The sequence below is a fragment of the Vombatus ursinus genome, unplaced genomic scaffold (genome assembly GCF_900497805.2).
Source record: "Vombatus ursinus unplaced genomic scaffold, bare-nosed wombat genome assembly UNPS02014417.1, whole genome shotgun sequence".
NCBI lineage: Eukaryota > Metazoa > Chordata > Mammalia > Diprotodontia > Vombatidae > Vombatus > Vombatus ursinus.
The window spans coordinates 138,968-163,468 of record NW_020954195.1 but is presented as its reverse complement, the minus strand read 5'-3'; the positions used below and the strand labels follow the sequence as shown (position 1 = coordinate 163,468).

General features: G+C 39.0%; 1 protein-coding gene across 1 annotated transcript; it reads right to left on the bottom strand.

Annotated features, from left to right (window-relative positions):
* Positions 1 to 4,476: 4,476 nt before the first annotated feature.
* On the bottom strand, positions 4,477 to 24,194 carry LOC114042373 (zinc finger protein 883-like). Its single transcript, XM_027861057.1, has 6 exons — positions 24,073 to 24,194; positions 22,983 to 23,062; positions 22,451 to 22,521; positions 14,984 to 15,110; positions 13,847 to 13,942; positions 4,477 to 6,615 (listed from the first exon to the last, which is right to left on the bottom strand). Exons 3-6 carry the CDS (start codon positions 22,478 to 22,480, stop codon positions 4,991 to 4,993), a joined length of 1,878 nt encoding a protein of 625 aa, XP_027716858.1. The 5' UTR covers positions 22,481 to 22,521; positions 22,983 to 23,062; positions 24,073 to 24,194; the 3' UTR covers positions 4,477 to 4,990.
* Positions 24,195 to 24,501: the final 307 nt, after the last annotated feature.

Genomic DNA, 24,501 nt, shown 5'->3' with positions numbered 1-24,501 from the left:
TAATAAAGAGAAAACATGCAAACAACTATGTGCAAACAAGATATTTACAAGATAAATTTGGGGTAATTTCAAAGGAAAGGCACTAAGATTAAGGAAACCTGGGAAATGCTTGTTGCAGAAGGTGGGACTTTAGCTAAGGCTTGATGGAAGTAAGAGAAGTCAGGAGGCACAGATTAGAAAAGAGGGTATGGGGGAGAGCCAGTGAAAACACTTGGAGCTGAGAGATATGAGTGCTGTGAGTGAAGAACAGTACTGAGACCAGTGTCATTGGATTCAAAGAGTATGTGGACAAGAATAAGGTATAAGACAACTGAAAAGTTAGGAGAGAGTCAGGTAATGAAGGACTTTAACAGCCAAACAGAGACAAACAGTAACATCTCCTTCTATTATTGTAGTACTACTTTACAAGATTGTTGTGAGGATCAGTTAACATTTCAGTTAACATATTATAAGTTAGAAGTTGTGAAGCTCAGTTAACATATCAGTTAGTATACTTTGCAAATAATATCGTGCTATATAAATTCTAGCTATTACTATATATGTCATTTTGGAGTTCAGTTAGTTTTTGCTTTATGCATTTAAATACTATACCATTTAGTGCATGTGAATTTAACGTTACTATTGATTTATTTTAAACATAGTGTAATTTTCTTGTTGATTTCTATTGATATGGTAGAATTTTATATTTTCGTCTCTTAGAACAATAGCTTGATTTTTTTGGATTCACCTGATTCATATTCGATTTTGTACCAGCCTCTAATTTTGATTCTATGTGTGTCTTTGCTTTTCAGACATGTTTCCAATAAGCAGCAGATAATGGAGTGTTGTTCTCCATTCTGCCATTCTCTTTTACTTTAGTGGGTTATTTAATACACTCACATTCAAAAACATGAGACTTAGGTTTGCGTTTCCATTTTTGTTTCTAATATTGTTTTAAAATTATTTCCTCCCCCAAAAATAAAAAAAATTTATTTCCCCCTTCCACTTTTAAACCATTTCTTTGTCCCTATATTTTTCTTAAACTATTTTAATGCAATGCCAGCACCACAGACTCTTCCCTGCCTCTGTCATCTTGGGTTTTTTGGGGGGGTTGTTGTTTTGTTTTTTTAGAATCCTTCCTCTAGTTTTGGGGTTTTACTTAAATTTTCACTTGCTTTTATTTAGTTAGTTACCTGTATCTTCCCCATTTCTCCTCTCTGTTAAGTGATTATTATAAAACCCTCTCATTTCTGATCCCTTCCTACTTCTTTCGTTTATTATCATTGTTTTCTTCTGGGTCTTTTTTTAACATTTTTTCTAATCTTTGTTTAGTTCCCTTCATTGAGCCTATTTCCTTCCTGCCAAATATTAACTCCTATAGTCTGATTTATCCTCCATATCTTTGGCAGTTAGGTGGCCCAGTGGATAGAGAGCCAGGCCTGGAGTCAGGAAAATCTGAGCTCAGATCTAGCCTCAGATACTTACTAGCTGTATGGCCTTGGGCAAGTCAATTAACCCTGTTTGCCTCAGTTTCCTCATTTGTAAAATGAACTGGAGAAAGAAATGACAAACCACTCCAGTATCTTTGCCAAGAAAACTCCAAATGGGGTCTCAAAGAGCCAGACATGATGGAAATGACTCAACAACAACAAAATCATAACCTTAGTTATTCTTTTCTCGATCTTCATGTTCCTCATTGAGTTAAAGCTTCTGTGAGCTTTCATTTTCCTTCTCCTGAGACAGGACGTTTTCTATGATGGTCCAACACTCTCAGAGAAGGTAGTTTCCCACTGTACCATCTGCCCCCACATTCAACCTATTGTAAAGTCTCAATCTTCCAGGGCAGATATCTATCACACCTTTTATGAGAATACTCTTTAATGGGAGCCTCTTTCCATATTGTGCTGAGGCCTCTCCTCTTCTCTTCCTCCCATCTTAATTCCTCTCTTCTGCCTCCTCTCCCATTATTCTCCATGCATTCTTCTTGCTACAAGTCTGAAGGAGTTATCATCCTCTCAGGAAGAGACATCAGAGTCAGCTGCATTTGGTAGGTTCAGCCCTGATCCAACTGAGTCCTGTCAGCTCAGGGGGCCGGCCACCATCAGTCACCTAACCCCACAAAAATAACACCCCCTGCACCAGCCGCCCTGCTGAAACAATAGACCAAAGCTAGGCAACACCTTCGGAGACTGTGAGTTTCCCTACCCTCCTACAACTCATTATTACATTATGCTTTCTCCTTATTTTCTCCCTATCCCTGTAATAATTAATCAATGGCCACTTAAGAGAAAACTATCCCTAGCCCCTCCTTATGTTCTGTCATCCCTATTCCCATCAACCCAATCTCACCCATGGCCTAAGCCAACTCAACACTTCCCTTCCACTATAGCCTTTGGAATTTCTATTTTATCATGAATAAATTCCTTTTCATCCTTTTTTTCCCCATCTATTAGCCCTTATGACACTATCACCATGGTTATACTCTCCAATACTGGCTGTACTTTCTCTCATTTCTATTTTTTTAATTCTACTTACATCTTTATCCTTTGGCTATTTTTTTATTTTTCTCTAGATGAACACTTTATTTTTAATTTTATGTTTTACAAATAATAAGCATTCATTTCCTCTTCCTCCCATTGGAAAATAAAACAAAACCCTTGTAACAAATGTATAGTCAAGCAAAACAAATCCCCCCATTAGTCAAGTCCAAAATACTATATTTCCTTATGTATCTTGAGTCATCACTTCTCTATCAGGAGATGGGTAGCATACTTCATCATTGGTCTTTTGGAATTGTAGTTGGTCATTGGATTCTTAGAATTCTGAAGTCTTTCAAAGTTGTTTTTTCTTTATAATATTGCCATTCTCACTTTTCTCTGCATCAGTTCATATGTAAGTTTTCTTAAGTTTTTTTTTTCCTGGAGCAATATCTTTCATCATGTCTTTTTTTTTTTTTTTTGGCTAGGCAATGGGGTTAAGTGACTCACCCAGGGTGACACAGCTAGTAAGTGTTATGTGTCTGAGGCCACATTTGAACTCAGGTCCTCCTGAATCCAGGGCTGATGCTCTATCCACTGCGCCACCTAGCTGCCCCTAATAAATAATTTTTTTTTGGTGAAGCAATTGGGGTTAAGTGACTTGCCCAGGGTCACACAGCTAGTAAGTGTCAAGTGTCTGAGGCCAGATTTGAACTCAGGTCCTCCTGACTCCAGGGCCAGTGCTCTATCCACTGTGCTCCATAGCTGCCCCTTTCATCATGTCTTATGACAAAATAATATTCCAATAATTTATATACCATGACTCATATATTATCAATTGATAGACACCTTCTTGGTTTCAGATCTTTGCTTTTCTGTTTTTCTTTTTAATACTCCCTTCAGGATCCTTCCTCCAAAATTTATTTTTTTGTCTATTATTCTTTCCCCCTATTATCCTCTCTATTAAATCTCCTCTCCCTATCTCTGCTTTTTTCCATTGATTTTGATGTCTTTCTACACTAAGGTCATTTTGTGTGAGGGTATATGTATGTGATCAACCTTTTTGTCCTATTGAGATAAGGAGGTTGATCTGATACCCTCCCCACCCCACCTTATACATCATTGTAATCTCGTGGATATTGTTCTCGTGATTCTGTTTATTTTGCTCTGTATAAGTTCATACAAAATTCATTAGAACAGACCAGTCAAGCAAGATGGAGAAGGATGTGAAAATAGGAGTTTACTATTTGACAAACTCAAGATTGTAAATTACTAAGAGATTCCCCCCTACACACCTTTTTTAACAGTCATTGCTGAGACTGCTGGAAAGCAATTTAGTCTCACCTCTTACACCTTAAACCACCTAAACTGACCTGACTACAAAAGGTACATCATAAAAACTTCAAAAAGAAAAAGCTTACATACTATTCAATACTCTGAATGAGTAAGAGTTCTTAACACAACAAAGGATAGAGATGATTTTTAAAAATAAAAATAGTAATTTTAACTACATAAGATTTAAAAGATCTGCGTAAATATAACCAGTAAAGACATGAGGAAGAAAAACAATAGAGTGGGGAAAATATTTGTAACCAATTATCACCAGTAAAATGCCAACGACTAAGAGAACTAACACTAAGATACAGCACCAAGAGCCATTGCCCAATGGATGAGTTATCAAAGGAAAGAAAGAGCTTGCAAAAGAATTTCAAACTGCAAATAATAACGCATAAAAATTCTCCAAATACTAAGAGAAATGAATATCAAAATAGCTCTGGGATTTTACCTCAAACTTTGCAAATGGCCAAAAATGAACCCCTCAAAAGGAAAACATCAATATTGTAGTTATTGTTCCATTGTGTCTGACTCTTTGTAACCCTATTTTAGGGTTTTCTTGGAAAAGATACTGGAGTGTTTTGCCATTTCCTTCTCCAGTTCATTTTACAGATGAAGAACTGAGGCAAACAGGGTTAAGTGACTTGCCCAGGATCACACTGCTAGAAAATGTCTGAGGCCAGATTTGAACTCACGAAGATCAGTCTTCCTGATTCTGAGCCCAGTGTTCTATCCATTGCACCACCTAGCTGCCTCTCAGTATTGGAGAGGCTAAATGAAAATGGACACACAAATACAATTTTTATGGAGAAATGAACTGGTCCAACAATTTTGAAGATTAATTTGAAATTTCCCCCCAAAATAGAGCAAACTGGTCTGTACCCTTCGGCTTAGTGACTCTACTACTAGGCTCATTCCTCACAGAAAAATTGAGAGAGGGGGGAAGTCTGATATATACCAACTTACTCAAAGCAGCAATTTTTTTGGTAGCAAAGAATTTCAAACAAAGAAGGGGCTAGTCAATTGGGGAAAGGCTAAAGAAACCATATATGAATGTCATGGAATATTTTTAGATAGTAAGAATTAATGAACCAAGGAATTCAGAGAAAAGATCATTAAATTTTTTATGACTATATCTTCAAGGTAAATTTTCTGATATCTTATCAGGTCTATGTTACATAGCAAAAGGCAAGTACACATTAATTAGATCCATGAGATTTCAAAGCAGAATGACTTTTCTGATGTACAGCAAGGTTGGAGCTCTGGCTAAAGGCCTTTCCACATTCATCACATTTATAGGGCTTCTCTCCGGTATGAATTCTCTGATGGACAGCAAGGTTAGATCTCGTTCTGAAAGCTTTTCCACATTGATGGCATTCATAAGGTCTCTCTCCAGTATGAATTCTCTGATGACAAATAAGGGATGAATGACCTCTGAAAGCCTTACCACATTCATGACATTCATGAGGTTTCTCTCCAGTATGAATCTTCTGATGTTTAATGAGGGATGAGCTCTGGCTAAAGGTCTTCCCACATTCATTACATTTGTAGGGCTTCTCTCCAGTGTGATCATTCTGATGTCTAAGAAGGTCATTACTGCGGCTGAACGTCTTCCCACACTCATGACATTTATAAGGCATTTCGTCGCTATGCATTCTCTGATGTACAGCAAGGTAAGAGCTTGTTCTGAAAGCTTTTCCACATTGATGACATTCATAAGGTTTCTCTCCAGTGTGAATTCTCTGATGGCAGATAAGAGATGAATGTTCACTAAAAGCTTTACCACATTCATGACACCCATGAGGTTTCTCTCTGGTGTGAATTCTCTGGTGAACAGCAAGGTGAGACCTCTGGCTGAAGGCCTTACCACATTCATCACATTGATAGGGCTTCTCTCCAGTATGATTATTCTGATGTCTCAGAAGAGCTCTACTGTGGCTAAAGGTCTTCCCACATTCATTACATTTATAAGGCATTTCTTCACTGTGAATTCTCTGATGCACAACAAGAGTGGATCTTGTTCTGAAAGCCTTTCCACAATGATTACACTTGTGAGGCTTCTCTCCAGTATGAATTCTGTTGTGTACAGTGAGGTGTGACCTCTGACTGAAGGCTTTACCGCATTCATTGCAGTTATAGGGCTTCTCTCCAGTATGAATTCTCTGATGTACAATAAGATGAGACTTCTGGTTGAAGGCCTTCGCACAATCATGACATTGATAGGGCTTCTCACCAGTACGAATGTTCTGATAGTAAATAAGGTTTGTGTTTTGGCCAAAGGGTTCCCCACACTCATTATATCTATGAGGCATTTCCCCAGTAGGAATTTTCTGTTTTCTTGTATGGTCTGAGTTCAAACTGAAGACTGTCTCTGATTCATTACACTGTAGAGCTTTCATTCCAATATGCTTCCCACGGTGCTGAATAAGCTCTAACTGGTTATTAACGTGCTCTTCAAATTCATTATACTTAGAATATCCTGTCTCTGAGGTGACTTTCTTGCACTGAATTAAATCTGAATATTGTCTAAAGCCATTTCCAGTTATATCACATTCTTTGTGACTCCTTTGTTTAAGAACTCTTTGTTGTACAAAAACAGTTGACTTTTGACTCTTGACTCTTTGATCAAAATTATTACCTTCATCATCTCTCCCTGCACTGGGAGTTTGCCTAAAGGTAATCTTTAATTGTCTAGAATGACTTTCCCAGTTGTCTGGTTTTTTATTTACCTTGGTACCACATCTCCCAATTTCTTTCAAACTGAAATCATAGGAAATTCTCAGCTTTGGAGTAGACTCTTTGGTTCCTGGCCCAGTCTCCCCATCTGAAGGGAGAAAAAAAGATAAAAACAAACATAAATACATACAAACATATACCTATACCTATATGTGTCTCCAGGTCCATTTTAATGGTATAATTGACTTCCAAGCATTCCTGATGAAAATACCAAAGATAAGTACAACCTCCTAGATACAAACACTGGAATAAAGAGAAACAAAAAGGTAAAGACAAGTGAGCAACTGGAAGATTTTATAGAGATGAAGTTTTCGTATTCTAATGAGACGGGAAAGAGAGGACACAAGCATCCCTTGAGAACTATAAGTTAATGAGAGTTCAGATTGGAAGCCAAAAAAGACAGAGAGCCTCAGAATGACTTTTGCTATATTTTGTTGATCTTAAAGGGAGAAATGAAAGGGGTGGGAGGAGATATACTAAGAAAGAAAAGTGGAGAAATGGGGAGAGTTATATCACATAATGAGGGGGTACAAATAGAAGTCTATACAAATGAGGAAGGGGTGATTGGATTGGGTGTCTTTTGAATTTCACTTTGAACTGATGAGTGAAGTGAGCAGAAATATATAGATTTCCTGAGAACAACAACTTCTACTACATCAATAACATTGAAAAATAATGTCAAAAGACTCTAGTCAACACCATGATTGATCACGACTCCAAAGGACGGATGATTTAGAATGCTGCCCACCTCCTAACAGAGAGGTGATGGACTAGACATTCAACGTGAGATACACATTGTGAGACACACATAAGCACATGACTATTGAGGAAATTTGTTTTGGTTGACTGTGTATTTGTTACAGAGATTGTCTTTGTCTTTTTCCAGTGGACGGAGGGGCAAGTTCAGTGGGAGAGAGGGCAAATGCTCGTTAAATGGGAAATAAATAAACAAAATAAATATCTAGGTCCAAGATAATTCTATTATGTGGCATTAAAAAGAGTTACAGTTATGATTAAAGGCTTTGAGAGATCACGGGGAAGAGAGGTCCCAGAAGAATAGTGTGAGATCAATCTTTTTTTCTGCTTTTAGTGTTTCATTGTTATATTCAGAGTATCTGTGTGAGTCTCGGTAGCTAATTCTGAAATATTTTATATATTTTGTAGCTACTTTGAATGGAATTTCTGTCCTCTACAAAGCTTTTTAAGCATCTAATAAGATACATGGTTTACTTATTTTTTATAGTTTTCCTCATAGTGAACCACCCCTACATTGTTACAAATCCAATCTAGTCATGGTCTATCATCTTCTTAATATGTTATTGTAGATCCTTTGTTAATATCTTATATAATATTTTTGCATTAATATTCATCGGAGAGATTGGTCTGTAGTTTTCTTTCTCTGATTTTTCTCTCCCTGGCTTAGGTTTCAAGACCAGATTTTTATCATAAAATGATTTTGGTAAGATCTCTTCTTTCCCTATTTTTGGCTTTTACACAATATTGGATTAATTGGTCTTTGCACATTTGATAGAATTTGTGATGCTGAGTCCTCTCCCTCATCCCATTAGGAGCTCATTTACAGATTAAGCTATTTTTCTATATTTGGATTTTGTTTACATATAATTTGGCAATGTAGTTTCTGGTACTTTCCTTTATTACAGCTTAAATTCTTATGAATTTTCCTTTTTGTCTCTTTTGGATTCAAATATTTAGTTTCTAATTAATTTTTATTCTTTTTTTAAAAGGTCTTTTATTGAACACACTTTTTTATTATACTGTTGTTAATAAAGCATATGTTTACTATTTCTGTTTTCTAGAGGTTTTTGTATCCAAATACATGGCCAATTTTTGTTAAAATGTCATGCCAAAGATGACAAAAGAAGGGCAGCTAGGTATTGCAGTGGCCAGAGTACTGGGCCTGGAGTCAGGAAGACCTAAGTTCAAATCTGACCTCAAACATTTACTAGCTATGTGACCCTTGGCAAGTCACAACCTCTCTCTGCCTCAGTCTCCTCATTAGTAAAATGGGGATAATAATAGCCCCTACCTCCCCAGGCTGTTGTGATGATCAAATGAGAAAATTATAAAATGTTGAGCAGAGTACCTGGCACGTAGTATGTATCATATAAATGTTATCTAATATAATAATTACAATAATGATAATTACTATTATCAGTTAATGAGGGGTTGTGGAAAGACAGGCACACATATGTTGCTGGTGGACCTGTGAATAACCATTCAGGAAAACAATATGAAAACAGATAAAGTGGCTAAAATGTCCAAATCCTTTGACCCAGAGATTCCACTACTAGGCACATACTCCAAGGGCATCACTAACAAAAAGGAAGATTCTATATAATTCAAAATATGTATAGTAGCTAGATGGCATAATGTATAGAGTATTGGACTTGGAGTCAGGAAGACTTGGGTTCAAATCCTGCCTCAGATACTTATTAACTTGTATGACCCTGACAAGTCACTTAACCTCTCCCAGTCTCAATTTCATCACCTGTGAAATGGGAAAACAATAGTACCAACCTGAAAAGATTGATGTGAGAATCAAGTGAGATAAAATGTAAAGTATTTGGTAAAAGTTTAAAGTATATGTAATTGCTAACTATTATCATTATTATAGCAGCATATTTTGTGGTAGCAAAGAATGAAAACAAAGTATGTGCCCATCAACTGGGGAATGGTTAAACAAATTGTGGTGAACCAAAATAATGAAATTTAAAAGTGCCATAAGAAATGACAGATATGATAAATACACAGAGGCATGGGACACTTCCATGAAATGATGCAAAGTGAGGTAGGCAGAGTCAAGAAGACAACAGACACCATAACGACAAGAATGTCAATGGAAAGAATTACATAAAGAAATAAAAATAAATGCTGCTGGAAACTAAGAGAGTGCCCAGCTATTAGGGAACAGCTGAACAAACTGTGGTGAATAATTAGAGTAAGGAAATATTACTGCCACGTAAGAAGAAATTGATCATTTCAAATGGAACTGGAATTAATTCTGAGTAAAGTGAGTAGAGCCAGGAGAACAATTTATATAATGACATTACACAGAAAAAAAATCCTTTGAAAGATTTTAGAAATCTAATCTATACAATGACCAACCAGTATTCTAGAAGGCTGATGGTGAACATGATACCCAACTTCTAATGGAGAAGTGATGAATTCAAAATGGACACATTTTTGGACATTATCAATGAGTAAATTGACTTGGCTTAACTATATCCACTTATTACAATGTCTCCTTTTCCTTTTGTTTTGTTGTTGTTTAGTTGAAGAAGGAACTGGGAGAGAGAGACAATAAACACTTGGAAAAAAATAAAATTAATTTTAACAAAGAAAAAAATTAATGTTGAAATGATAAATAACTCAGTCCAAGCTTGGTCCAAGATCCAATGATAAAGAACAAGATATATTAAAAAATACCTCCACTCTATTGCTTTGAAGAGGAGAGGGTGTCCATGGATGTGGGAGGAAAAGGAATCAAAGGTGAAATTCTGGTGATGTAAAAACAAAAGATATCTGTTAAAATATCTTTTAAAAATAGAGGTGATGCTTCTAGGGCTGTATCCCAAAGAGATCATAAAAATGGGAAAAGGGCCCACATGTACAAAAATATTTGTAGCAGCTCTTTCTGTGGTGGCAAAGAATTGGAAATTGAGGGGATATTCATCAATTGGGGAATAGCTGAACAAGTTGTGGTATATGAATGTAATGGAATACTATTACGCTGTAAGAAATGATGAGCAAGCAGACTTCAGAAAAACCTGGAAAGACTTGTATGCACTGATGCTGAGTGAAGTGAACAGAACCAGGAGAACATTGTACACAGTAACAGCCATGTTGTACAATGACTAACTTTGATAGATTTATATCTTCTCAGCAATGCAAGGATCTAAGACATCTCCAAAAGCCTCATGAGAGAAGATGCTATCTACATCACAGAAATAATTATGGAGTTTGAATGCAAATCGAAGCATACTATTTGCTCTTTTTTTCTTCTTTATTTTGTTTTGTTTCTTCTTTCTCGTGGTTCCTCCTATTGGTTGTAATTCTTCTTTACATGACTAATCTGAAAATATGTTTAATAGGAATGTATATGTAGAGCCTATATCAGATTGCATGTCATCTTGGGAAAGGAGGTGGAGAGGGAGGGGGAGAAAATATAAAACTCAAAAGCTTATGGAAATGAATGTTGAAAGTTAAAAAATTAATTATTTTTAATTTTAAAAAATTTAAAAATAGAGTTGATGTACTTAGAAATATGTATATACCTCTTTTTCCTTTTAGTAATTGCCAGACGTTTATTATAGCTAACATCTCTAAAATTTTATTCAGGCCCTTAACTTCTTTATTGTTCATATTTTTATTAGATTTACATTGGTCTGAAAGGAGTACATTGAAATCACTCACTATTATACTTTTGTTTCCCATTTCTCTCTATAAGTTGGTGAACTTTTTCTTTGAGCATTTAGAAGCTATGCCATTCTATTATCCTCTTTCTTTTTCTGGAGGAATTCTGCTGGTGTTCATATTAACAGTTGTGAATGTTCATAATGAACAATTTCTTGGATAAATTGCTATAGTCTGTTGAATTGGGGGCCTGATATTTCTGATGGCCCCTTGTCACAGGTGCCAGCTACAAAGACTCTGGGAGCCAAGAGAAAGCCCCCATCCTGATCCGTGACCTTACCCAAGAGGCAGAGGCTGAGCCATGGATGACTGGGGTGTTCTAAGGGTTAAGCCCCAGCCTCCATGCCCCTATCCACTTCTCATGCCTTTCCAGAGAGACAGAATAATATAATGGAGAAGGGAGAAAAAAGCCCTATACTGAAAGATTTTGAATAAACAGCCACTTGTGTGACCTCAAAAAAATTACTATAGTCTGCCAGGATTTTATTTAGAAATTTGTAATCAATATTCATTAATGAGATTGGTCTATATTTCTCTGTCTCTTCCTGGGTTAGGCATTAGAATAATATTTGTCTCACAGAAAGTGTCTGGTAGAGTGCTTTCTTTCTCAGTTTTTTAAAATAATTTGTGTAGTATGTATTAATTTTTTAAAAGTTTGACAGACTTCTGTGAATCCTTCAGGACTGGGCATCTTTTTCTTTGGGGGTTCCTTTGTGGCTACTTTCCAGAGATTGGACGATTTAGGATCTTGATTTGATTTTGTTATTTTCATTAAAAGTGGAGTTTTATGAGATAAGAGTAGTCTGTTAAGAGTTGACATAACCAACTCCATGTTGTTGTAGTTCAATATTTTGCTATGTAAAATCCCATTATGAAATGCAGTGTCCATCTGAAATAGCTGGTTTGTGTCAGTATCTTCTCTCGACATTTAATTGCTACAAAAGACTTTAATTGTTATAAAGAACTCTAACTGTTCAAGTACATTCTGCCCTATTCTTTATCTCTAGTCACAAGTAATATATTGACCCTTTGATCTCATGGGAATAGCTATGCTGCAAGCATGCAATCTTCCTCCATCTCCTTTAACTACTGATGGAGCCAATTTCTCATATAAGGGTTTGGTATCCAAGATATATAGATAACAAAGTGTGTGTGTGTGTGTGTGTGTGTGTGTAAAAACCAAGTCTTTCCCCAATAGATAAGTGGTCAAAGGATATGGTCAAACAGGTCTCAAAAGAAGAATTCCAAACTATTAATAAGCACGTTAAAGAATGCTCCAAATCACTAACAAGAAGAAATGGAAATTAAAGCAATCCTGAGATTTCACCTCACATCCTGTAAACTGTCAAATATGACAAAAGATGGGAATAATCAATGTTGTAGGGCTTGCAAGAATATGGGCAAACTAATGATTGTTGTCAGGGTGTGAATTAATACAACCATTTTGGAAAGCAATTTGAAATTACGCAAATTAAATGACTAAAATATCTATCCCTTTTGACACAGAGGCACTGGTACTAGGCTTCTTCTACCCCAAAGACGTTACATGTAAGTAGAAAATCCCCTGATCTACTAAAATATTTATAGCATCACTTTTTTTGGTAGCAAAAGAATTGGAAACAAAGTAGATGCCCATTAATTGGGGAACAGCTAAACAAATTGTGATACATGAGTGAAATGGAATACTACTAAGGTACCAGATATGAAGAAGGAAGCATGAAAAGGTTCACATGAACTGATACAGAGTGAAGTTAGCAGAACCAAGAACATAACCTCCACAATGACTACAACAACGTAAGGGAAAGAACAACCATCACAAAACAACTGAAAGGCAACACTGAAGAATTACAAAGACCAAGCATGGTGTCAAAGAAGAGTTATGAGAAGACATCCCTACTCCAAAGCTCTACAGAGGTGGGAGGTCCATGGGTGTGGAACATTGCATACATTTTCAGACTTTTTTAAAGATATTTTTATATCAGTTTTGCTGAAATTTTTTTCTTTTTCTCTCTTTTTCCTTAAAAATATTATTTGTTATATGGAATGATAGCTCTTGGTGAATGAGGAAGGGAAGGGATATTGGAAGAAATTTAGGTTATATATGTGTGTATACAAAAAAAAACATAAAACAGTTTATTGATATAAGATATATCAATAAAATTTGTTTTAAAAGTTATTAGCAATAAATGCATACTTCCCTCTATGCTATCCTGTTGTACTTTTTACTCTCAATTTTTTGCTAAGCTTGGAGCATCATGCTTTCCCCAGGGTAAGCTGATCACCTGAAATCTCATCACCAGGCAGAGTGACTCAGCTTTTAATGACTTAGTCAATACCTTCCCAGATCCTCCAGTTACCTCTTTCCTCTTTTTGGAAGGTGGGAGGGCTGAGCATAAGTTCCTCCCAAAGTCTTCTGTTCCAGAGGGTTCAGAACTTTCCAGGTAATATTTTCCATCAGTGACTCTGCTTGGTTCAGACTCCCAACATCATTCTCCTACCAACAGGACCCCCCCCCTCCCTTTTCAGCTTCCTTTTTTGTATTTTTTTCTTCCATTAGATTGCAAACTCCTTAAGGGTAGAAAATTTCATTTTCTTATTTGTATCTCCAATGCTTAGCACAGGGCCTGACACATAGTGGGCACTTAATAAATGTTTATTGAATTGAATTTCCTCCCTTTCACTTTCCCTCCCCTATCTTTTTAAGTAAGAGCATTGTAAAAGAGGAAGAGCATGCCACTTAACATCAGTGATGGCCTCATCTTAACCGGCCTCGATGACTTCAACAAGAGTTCTCCAACCAACACATCAAAAGTACAGCCAGGATTATTTTGACACTTTGGATTCCCTAGATAACAGTTCTTTTCTTTATAATTTCACGTACTCACCTGGACAGAAGTCTCCTGGAGCTTGCCTTTCCAGTATCCATGGAACTTTCCTTTGGTCCAGCTGGGAGATCCAATTGGCTTTGGGAACTGGTAGCCCTACTCAGGCAAATAAGGAAGGGCTGAGGATAGAGAGAACCTTAGAATACATTTCTCTTCAGGGAAAGGGGCTGTGCTAGGAAGGGCCAGTGGGTGATGCCAAGGACACCCAGGGGATCTATAGGGTGTTGTTAGGAGTTATTGGATAGGAGTCTGCAAAGGGCATATGGATAACTGGAAAACAGTAAATTGGCTCTTTGTCTCCAGCAGAAGAGCAACTGACCACCTGTCATCATATTATAGAGGGCATTCATTCTTATTTAGGTTTGGATAGAATACAGGGCATCCTACCATTAGCATTGGACTTCAGAAGAAACATCAAGGAAGAACAAGGACACTGCACTTTAAGCAAAATCTGGGTGACCATTTTTTAAGGATGCTACAGAAAAAGATTAGACCAGATAATCAGAAGCACATAGGAGGTGTAATAGAATGCCACATGTGGAGGTCAGGAAGACTTCAGAGCTCAGAGCCTGCCTCAAATGCTTACTAACCATGTGACCCTAGGTAAATCACTCTCACACTCAGTTTCTATATCTGCAAAATGGGAATAATAATAATAATAGCAGCTAATTTTCAGGGTTGCCATGATTATCAAATGAGATAACACGTGGAAAGTGCTTTGCAAATCTTAAAACACTATGTAAGTGAAGCTATTGTTCATTATTATTATCATTATTATTATTATTATTATTATTATTATAACCTCTGAGATCAGTTCCAAATCTGAGGCTCTGTAATTTCCATTTCTTCTTCCATATGAAACTCCCTAGAACAGGCAAGGGAGAACCTGAAGAGCAACAAATGAAGTTCCCAGCTTCCTATTAGACAAAGCAAAGACCTTCAATAAAGACAGGGAACTGGGATGGAAAGTAACTGGGAATCTCTGCTCTCTAAAAATTGATAAATTATTGATACTCTGTGCAACAGGCAGTGTGGATGGGCAGGGGGATGGGTGGGCAGGGATGAGAGGCGCTCCCTGCAACGGGACATTCCAAATCCTTCGGGCAGGTGGGGGGGCTGAGGGCACGCTGTCCTTACCCAGGGAAAGCAGGTTCTGGGAGATCTCCAGCATCACGTCCAGGTACAGCACCTTCTGGGAGAAGTCCAGGAGGCACCATTCCTCCCGGGTGAACTCCACAGCCACATCCTGAAATGTCACTGAATCCTGAAACACCAAAGGGCACAGGACTTAGAGCTGGAAGAAACTAGGATCTCGTCTAATTTCAATTTAAAAAGGATAAAACTGAGGCCCAGCCAAGTCAACTGCCCTGTCCAAAGGTCACACTGCTAGCATCAGGGCCAGGAATTTAAACCATGATCTTTAAGAGGCAAGTTGAATGTTGGGAAAAGCAGTTTGTGCTGGCTGGAAAGCAGTTGAGAAACGTGTCCTTATAAAGCGTTTCTCTCTATGGAGTCAGGTTGAAAGTACGTATTTCATGTGTGCTCTGTGAGGCTCCATAGGATCTATGGAGAACACAGAGAGGGGCGATGTGAAACTTCTTCCTCATCAGGCCCATCATCAGTGACAGTGAGTCCTTCTAACTCTGCACTGTCTTCTGCTCTCAAACCCCCACCCCCTTGTCCTATGACCATTCATCTCCTGCCAAAGGTCAGTCCCGGATTACTCCCATCTGTCTCCTCCATTCCTTCTCACCAGCTGCTGAACTCAAAATAGGCCGAGGAAGTCTCACATTCATGCTGACTGGGCATATTACCCGTACATTTGATGTAACATCAACTGAGCCCTTGCTGTATGTAGCAAGGCAGTCTCTTTAGTCCACCTTCATCGATTCCCTATTACACTCCCCACAAAAGCTATTCCAAACCTTCCCCTCCTCTCCTCTCAGCTTTTACTTAGAAAATTTAGGCCAATCAACACGAGCTCCCTTCTACTATTCTCTTCCTCTCGGAACACCCCCCCCCCCATATCCTGCCTTCTGCTTGCTTCCTTTTCCCCAGTCTCTGACAAAAAAGATGTCCTTCTCTTGACAAGGCCAAACCCCCTATCTATGCACTTGATCTCATCTCCTCCTGTCTTCTTGAGAAGATTTTATACTGAATCATTCCCCATCCCCTCTTCAGTTTGGTTCCTTCCATACTGCCTCCAAGAGTGCCCATGTCTCCCCAACCCTTAAAAGAGTCTTCTCCAGACTCTAGCATCATCTCAAGCTATCATTTGGTGGGTCTCCTTTTCTAAGCCAAACCCTTGAAAAATCTGTTTCCACTTACTGCTTCTTCTTCCTTTACAATTCCTCAATGATTCGTATTCTGGCTTCTGACCCCATCACCCAATTGAAGCTATTTTCTCCGAAGTTGTCAATGATCTCTTAATTACCAAACCTGACCTCAGTCATTACCCTTCTTGACCTATCTGCTTCATCTGACATTGGGTTTTCTCTTCTCTCTGGAGATTCCAGGCATGGGGACAGCCAGTACAAAGACATGAAGATGGGAGTTTGAGGAATTGTAAAGAGATCGGTGTAGATGTGATCCCCCTTCACCAACTGCCTATTTGGCATGTCCCAGAGACATTGCAATCCCACCAGGTCCAAAATTGAATGCGTATCTTTTCTCCAACTTCGATCCCTCTTCCAAACTTCCCTTTTTCTTTCAAAGGCACCATCATGTTGCTGGTGTCTCAGGCTCATAAGCTGAGCATTATCCTCCACTCATAATTCTCTCTCATACTATATATTCAATCATTACCAAATCTCGACATCTCCTCTTCCACAACATCTCTCACATCTGACACTTCCCCTACACCCACAGCTATCACTTGATTCTAATCTTTCATCACTTCTCACCTATTTTACTGCAACAGCCTTTTAATTCTCCCTGACTGGTCTCTCCTCATGCCAGTCCAAATTAATTTTGCTTAAGCTCAGATCTGACTATCTGAACCCCTTGCCCAATCAGCTGCAGGACCTTCCTCTTGCCTCCAGAATCAAATATGAATTTTGTTTAGCTTTTAGAACTCTTCACCACCTCCCCTCAGCCTGTCTTTCCAAACTCATTGAACATCACTCTCCCTCCATCATTCTGTGGTGAAGGCCAAACTGGCTTTCTCTCTTTTCCTCATACACTAACCTTCATTTCCTGCTTTTGCACTGGTCCAACCTACAATCTTGGAATAATAATATTCACGATGATACTTATCAGGAATATAGTGCTTTAAGATTTCCAGAGGGCTTTATACATATACATATCTCATTTTATACTCATGACACTCCTGGGAGGTGGTGTTATTAGTATGCATAGGCAGGCAGAGGTTAAGTGACTCACCCAGGGTCACATAGCCAGTAAATATCTGAGGCTGGATTTGAACTCAGGTCTTCCTGGATCCAAGTCCAGTACTCTCTCCACTGTGCCCCCTAGTTCCCTAGATTTTACTCATTCGTCATATCTGCTTTGTACCTATCTTCCTTTAAGATGCAGTTCAAGCACCATCTTCTACATGACTCCTTTCCTGATCCCCCCAACTGCTAGAGCTCTCCTTCGCAGACTTCCTTTTATTGAACTAGTTGGTATAAGTATTTGTTCACTTTAAATTTATGCTATATATATATATATTTATATATGAGCTTCTTGTCTTCCCCATTAGAATATAAGTTCCTTTTGAGAAAAATGCATTTCACTCTTTGTACTTGTGTTCTCTATCCCTGGCTCACTGAGCACACAGTAGGCACTTAATAAAAACTTGTTATGTAGCCCATATAAGCTGTGAAGATCCTTATCTCAACTCTCATTGTCACAGATGAGTCTCAGGTCCCAGAGCTAGCCAACATCTCCCTTCAGAGTTCTAGGAGTACCCTAACCAGAAGTGATTCTATAATGCTGTTAGCTCAAGCCCCCACTGTTGAGTTTCTCCCAGCAGCTCTTTTTTTTTTAAAAAGTGGGTTCTTATCCCAGAAGCTGGGGTCTTTGGGTTTATCAAATAATAGATTACTATAGTCATTGACTATTGTGTCTTGTATATTTAACCTACTCCACTGATCCATCACTCTATTTCTTAGCCAGTACCAAGCAGTTTTGATGATTGCTGCTTTATAATACAATTTAAGATCTGGAATTTCTAGGTCACCTTCCACTGCATTTCTTTTCATTAGTTCCCTTGATATTATGGACCTTTTGTTCTTCCAAATGAATCTTGTTATTATTTTTTCTAACTCTATAAAATAATTTTTTGGTAGTTTGATTGGTACGGCACTGAATAAGTAAATTAGCTTAGGTAGAAGTGTCATTTTCATTATATTAACTCGGCCTACCCATGAGCAACTGTTGCTTTTCCAGTTATTTAGATCTGACTTTATTTGTGTGAAAAGTTTTGTAATTGTGTTCATATAGTTCCTGGGCTTGTTTTGGGAGGTAGACTCCTAAATATTTTATAATGTCTACAGTAAGTTTAAATGGAATTCCTTTTTCTATCTCTTGCTGTTGGGCTTTGTTGGTAATATATAGAAATGCCGATGATTTATGTGGGTTTATTTTATAGCCTGCAACTTTGCTAAAGTTGTTTATTATTTCAAGTAGTTTTTCATTTGATTCTCTAGGATTCTCTAAGTATATCTTCTGCAAAAAGTGATAGCTTTGTTTCTTCTTTGCCTATTCTAATAGCTTCATTTTCTTTTTCTTCTCCTATTGCTACAGCTAACGTTTCCAGTACGATATTGAATAACAGTGGTGATAATGGACATCCTTGTTTCACCCCCAATCTTATTGGAAACGCTTCTAGCTTGTCCCCATTACATATAATGCTTGCTGAAGGTTTTAGGTAGATGCTATTTATTATTTTAAGGAAGACTCCATTTATACCTATGCTCTCTAGTGTTTTTAATAGGAATGGGTCTTGTATTAAAGCTTTTTCTGCATCTATTGAGATGATCATGTGGTTTCTGTTAGTTTCGGTGTTGATATGATCAATTATGCTTATAGTTTTCCTAATATTGAACCAGCTCTACATTCCTGGTATAAATCCTATCTGGTCATAGTGCATTATTCTTGTCATAAGTTGCTGTAATCTGTTTGCTAATATTTTGTTTAAAATTTTTGCATCTATATTCATTAGAGAAATTGGTCTATAATTTTCTTTCTCTGTTTTGACTCTTCCTGGTTTAGGTATCAGCACCATATTTATATCATAAAAAGAATTTGCTAAGACTCCTTCTTTACCTATTTTCCCAAATAGTCCCTATAGTATTGGAATTAATTGTTCTTTAAATGTTTGATAGAATTTGCTTGTAAATCCATCTGGCCCTGGAGATTTTTTTCCTAGGGAGTCACTGGTGAGTTTCTCAAGATTATCATTTGAGAAGAAATTTAGTCAGCCAACCTTAAACAGATTTTAGAACTATGGTAAGAACAGTTGGTACAAAACCTTCCTCCAAAAGTCTATGACACGCTCTCCCACAAATACATAAAGTCCAGGGAAACTAGACTCAAGTTTAGAGAGCACATATAGCAAAGGGGTAACACTTCCTAATTGCTAAAAGTCCCTTTCTCCCATTTGTGAGATGCTCACAAAACACCCCTTATTCATAGTGGATCTGTGTGTCGTTTGTCCTTGACCCGCAATGGAGACACTGTTGCAAGCCATTGCTACGTTAGGGAGGATTATACTATGATGTTAAGGGGAAGAAGTGATGTCCAAAATTCTCCAGACCCTTTGATGTTCATGAGGTCCTCTTCCAGCCAAAGAGGTGGAGGAAAGCAACCCACAGCCAAAGCACAGGTCCCTCCTACACCCCACCCCAGGAAGTTCCTTCTGAGGAGTTTTTGGTAGAAAGGCACATGTGTTCTACTTGCTGGAACTCCAAGATTTGCACTAACTCAATGTTTTGTACAGGACACAGAGAACACCACAAAATCCTTTATACACCTGGAACAAACTTCCTATATGGAGTTATTTCACTTCACACAATGTCTTTCAAGGCTTTTCAGACTTACTTTAATGCCTCTGATTTGATTGAGATGTGGCCTCACCTAGTCAAAGTACCCAGGATAAAATAAGGTAAGGTGGTTTAGATACCACTCTTAAATTAGACTGATTCAAACCTCCTGCCCATTCCATCTTTCAGAAATATTATAAATAATTTTTAATCATCCTAGTTTTATTTATCAATTCAAACTGGTTGTTGCTTTCAATTTTGTCAATCTATTCTTTGGTTTTCAGATTTTCTATTTTGGTATTTAATGGGGAGGGTGGTTTGTTGATTTTCTAGGTTTCTTTTTAGTTGCCTGTCTAATTCATTGATTTTTTATTATTTATTAAAGCATTTAGAGATATAAATTTTGCAATAATGAATACCTTAGGTGTTTCCCATAAGTTTTGATCAATTGTTGCTTTGTTTTCATTTCATTTAATGAAGTTTTCCATTGTTTCTGTGATTAGCTTTTTGACCTACCACATTTTTTTCTAGGCAATAGGAGTTAAGTGACTTGTCCAGGGTCACACAGGCAGTAAGTGACACACCGCTTCAAGTATTATTTAGTCTCCAATTATTTTTTCATTCTTTCTTCAAAGGTTCTTTACTGAATATAATTTTTATAGCAGAGGTCAGAAAAAGATATATTTAAATTTTAGCCTTATCTGCATTTGTCTGTGACATTTCTGTGTTCTAATACAAGGTCAGTATTCATATATAATTGAACAACATGTAAAATCCTTTTTGCTTCAATTTAGTAATTACTAGAGATTTATCTTTTCTAGGTTTTCTAAATTTTAACTCAGGTCAACTTTTTTCTTGTTTGTCTTTTTGTTAGGTTTGTTGAACTCTGAAAGGGATACATTGAGTCTTCCCATTATTAAAACTTTGCTATATGGTTTTCCTTGAAGATTAATTAGCTTTTTCTTTAAGTATTTAGATGCAATGCTGTGCTATTATATGTAAATATAGACAATTTATATATACATATTTAGGTGTATATATATATAAAACATATATAGTATTATATACATATAATTGGTATTGTTTATTATCTAGGGTGCCTTTTAGCATAATGTAGTTTCCCTTTTTACTGTATGACTTTTTCCTGTAGCCTTGTCTGAAATCATTATTGATAGCCCTAAGGAATACTGGTACAAAAATCTGAAATGAAACACTAGCAAATAGTCTACAACAATGTATTAAAAAGGCTATGTCCTACGTATGTCCAGTTTTATACTGGGAATTCAAGGTTAGCTCAATATAATGAAAATTCTAAACAATACATTATACTGACAAAAATAATTTTAAAGGATTATATCAACCGATGTTAAAAAGGATATGAATAGTATCTGTCTTCAAATTTTTGAAAGACTTGGCAGAAGCACAGAACCACAAGTGATGGGGGAAGGGGTAGTGGAAAGAGGCAAATTAAGACTTGAAGGAAAACCTTCCTAATAGTTGCCCAAAGAAGAAGATGGGTTCCCCCTCATTGGATATCTCTATGGACTGATGGGGTGTGTGGTAGAGGGTATTTTCCTTCAGGCATGGATAGGAAAGTGACTGCTGAAGTCCCTGCAACCTCTGAGATGCTGTGTTATCGAAACTTGATCCAACTTAATTGGGGCTGAATAAATGTTTGCTGACCCAACAAGATCAAAGACAGAGGAAAAGGACTCATGTGCCAAAATATTCCAAAACCAGTAACAAAGTATGAGCCAATCAAGTGGGGATTGACTGAATAAAATCTGGTCTATGAATGAAATAAAAATGGTGAATGGGAGGGATTCAGAAAGACCCGGGAAGACTTGTGTGAACTGAGGCAGGGTGAAGTGAACACAACCAGAACATCTGTATACGAACTACAACACTGTAAAGAAAAAGAGCTAGAAAAGACTTGAGCACTGCAGTCAAAGCATTTCAAGATAAGACTAAAGTGTAACATAGTTTTGCTTGATTGTACTTAGTTTCTACAAGAGAGAACTTTAAATAAAAATGGGAGGGCAAGAAGTTATATGGAGGAATGCTAGAGATGGGGGGAAAGCCCCCATTTATATATAATAGAGGTCGATGGTTTTAGATTCAGGAGCAGCTAGGTGGTACAGAGGACAGAGGTCTGGGTCTGGAGTCAAGAAGTCCTCGGTTCAAATTCAGCCTAAAATACTTAGCTGTGTGACCCTGGGCAAGTCACTTAACTTCTATTTGCCTCAGTTTCCTCAATTGTAAAATGAGGATAATAACTCTTACCTCCCAAGGTTGTTATGAGGATCAAATAAGATAATTGTTACAAAGCACCTGGCACATACTAAGTACTATAAAAACATCAGCTAGTATTATTATCATTATGTCACATGCAAACCCAGTGTCAAATGAAAGTTATACAAGAGATACCAAAGTTCAGAAGGAGGCACTGTTGGTAGTACTAAAGTTAGGATGTATGTTTAAATGAAACAATGTATACATAATGGACATTGTTTAGTATACCATCCTCTTTGGCTTTTCTCATGTCTCTGGAAACGTTCCAGTTTGAAGCTTTATTGACCGACTGACTGGTTTATCAAGTGTATGGACTGTCCGTGCTTACCTGAGACGGGCTCCTTCCTTTTGGCTCCATGCTTCTGTCTTGGGCCAGGACAGGATCCTGTGCTGGCTGAGCTGGAGTGGGATAAGGATCCTTGAGGAGGAGGGGTCTTGCCTTTGCCCTCCCAGGCAGGAGGTTGGCCATCCCCACAAACAATAAAGGCTGGGAGGTCCCAAGAAATTTTGGAGCCCCCAGCCCTGTCCTCAGACCAAAAGAAAAAGGTAGCAAGCTGGAAACTAAGAAGGTCTAAACAAAAACAACTGTGAGAAGAGAATTTCTGGCTTAATTTTCTCACTGCCGTTTATTTACTTAAGATAAGCCCTTCACATAGCTGGCAGGTCTGCAAAGTCTAGCTGAGAGGTCAATTGTAGCCCAGGAGTTATCTGTAGTTTTCTGTCTTACCCGATATGTATCTTGCCCTTCAGCCTTCTGTCCTTTGATGTGTGAATCATCTTCCCTTATTTGCTCTTTGAAATTCCATCGTACTCACCCAGTTTACGTAACTAAAAGCCATATAATGCAGCTTGAAACTTACTATCAAAGTGCAGTAACTGGCTGGTATAATGTTGTGAAAGCCATAACGCTGCCCGGTAGATCAGTGATTGACAGAGGTACCTAATCAATGGATAACGGATAATTTCATCTCACAACCTTGATTTTGGGTCCTTCTGAATCAGATTTCTTTTCTCTGCCTTCCTTCTCTCCCCGATCTCCATCATTCTCACACAGGATCTCTAGGCACCTGACTGTTTGATCTGGGAAGGAGGGTGGATAGTTAGGGAAGGCAGGGGATGGGGAGGACTTCGGGATGGGTAGGCTTGGGAGTGGCAAGAGGAAAGAAGTCTGAGGTTAGGAGAGGGAGGACCTGGGAAAGAAACCCTGGGTCCTGTGAAAGAAGGGGACCAGGAGGGCACTAGAACAGTGCAGTGGGGGTCGGACAAGTCCTCCTGAGTGCCAGGAGAGGTGCTGGAGAAGCAGCAGGACGGGGTCTCTGTGCTAAAGCTGAAGGAGGTGTGGGGCCCCCTTTGATGGGGGGCAGGACTCTTGGGTCCCTGGGTTGAAGTTGGAGCTGTGGAAGCCGACGGTTTGGGTGCCTGTGGGTGCTGGGGGGTGGGACGGGAGGGTGCCTGGGGCTCTGTGTTGGACGTCTCGCCCTGGAGATTAGGGGCCGGGGTCCTGAGGGGCGGGGTGTAGGGGCTGAAGGGCGGAAGCCCAGGTCCTGGAATCCTGTGGAGGGGGCGGCTTTCTAGGGGCGGGGCTGGTGGGGGCGAGGCTCAAAGCGGGCGGCTTCCTTGGGGGAGGGGTCTCCTGAGTCCTTGTGGTGCAACTCGGATCGGGGACTTTGGAGTCTTGCGTCCCTCCCAGGCCCCTGGGGACGAGGCTGGGAAGTCGGCTCCCGGGGTGCTGACGAGGACAAGGCCCTAGCGGAAAGGAAGCCGAGGCGGGGAACTGGGAGGAGAGGGGCAGAAATCTGATCACTGAAGTAGAGAGGCTGGAGGGCGGGGGGGGGAGGGAGGGAAGGGGGAGCCAAGATGCCTGGGTCCTTATGGGGAAGACCAGGGGCCTATGGGGAAACTGAGGCTGGGTGCCTGCCCGTGCTCCTGGCGGCCCTGGGGGAGACTCACCACAAGGTCAGAAGTGGGAGGGCCTGATAGCAGGAAAGGGCAGCAGAGTCAAGGCGGGGCCCAAGGTCCGGCCTGGGGGGCGGGTCCTGGCTCTCCCGAGGGGTTGGGCCAGGCCCTTCTCTCCCTGCTCTGGGTCCCTAGAAGACCAGCGATCGCCTCCAGCATCCAGCCAAAGGCTTCCTGGAAGAGGAGACCCTAGCTGAGCTTGCAAACGTGGGGCCATGTGGGCTGAACTCAAGGAGCCTGGGGCCTCAGTGGGCCTGCATCCCGCCCCGCCCCTGAGGCCCAGGAATTGGCCCCTTTCTCCAATCCCATCCTCTAAGTTCCAGAGTGGAGAGCCCTTGGCCTCCAAACCTGCTGCCAGGTGGAGAGGTCCTACTGGCTCTGCCCTGTCTCGGGGTCCTACACAAACAAGCAGCAAAGTGCCCA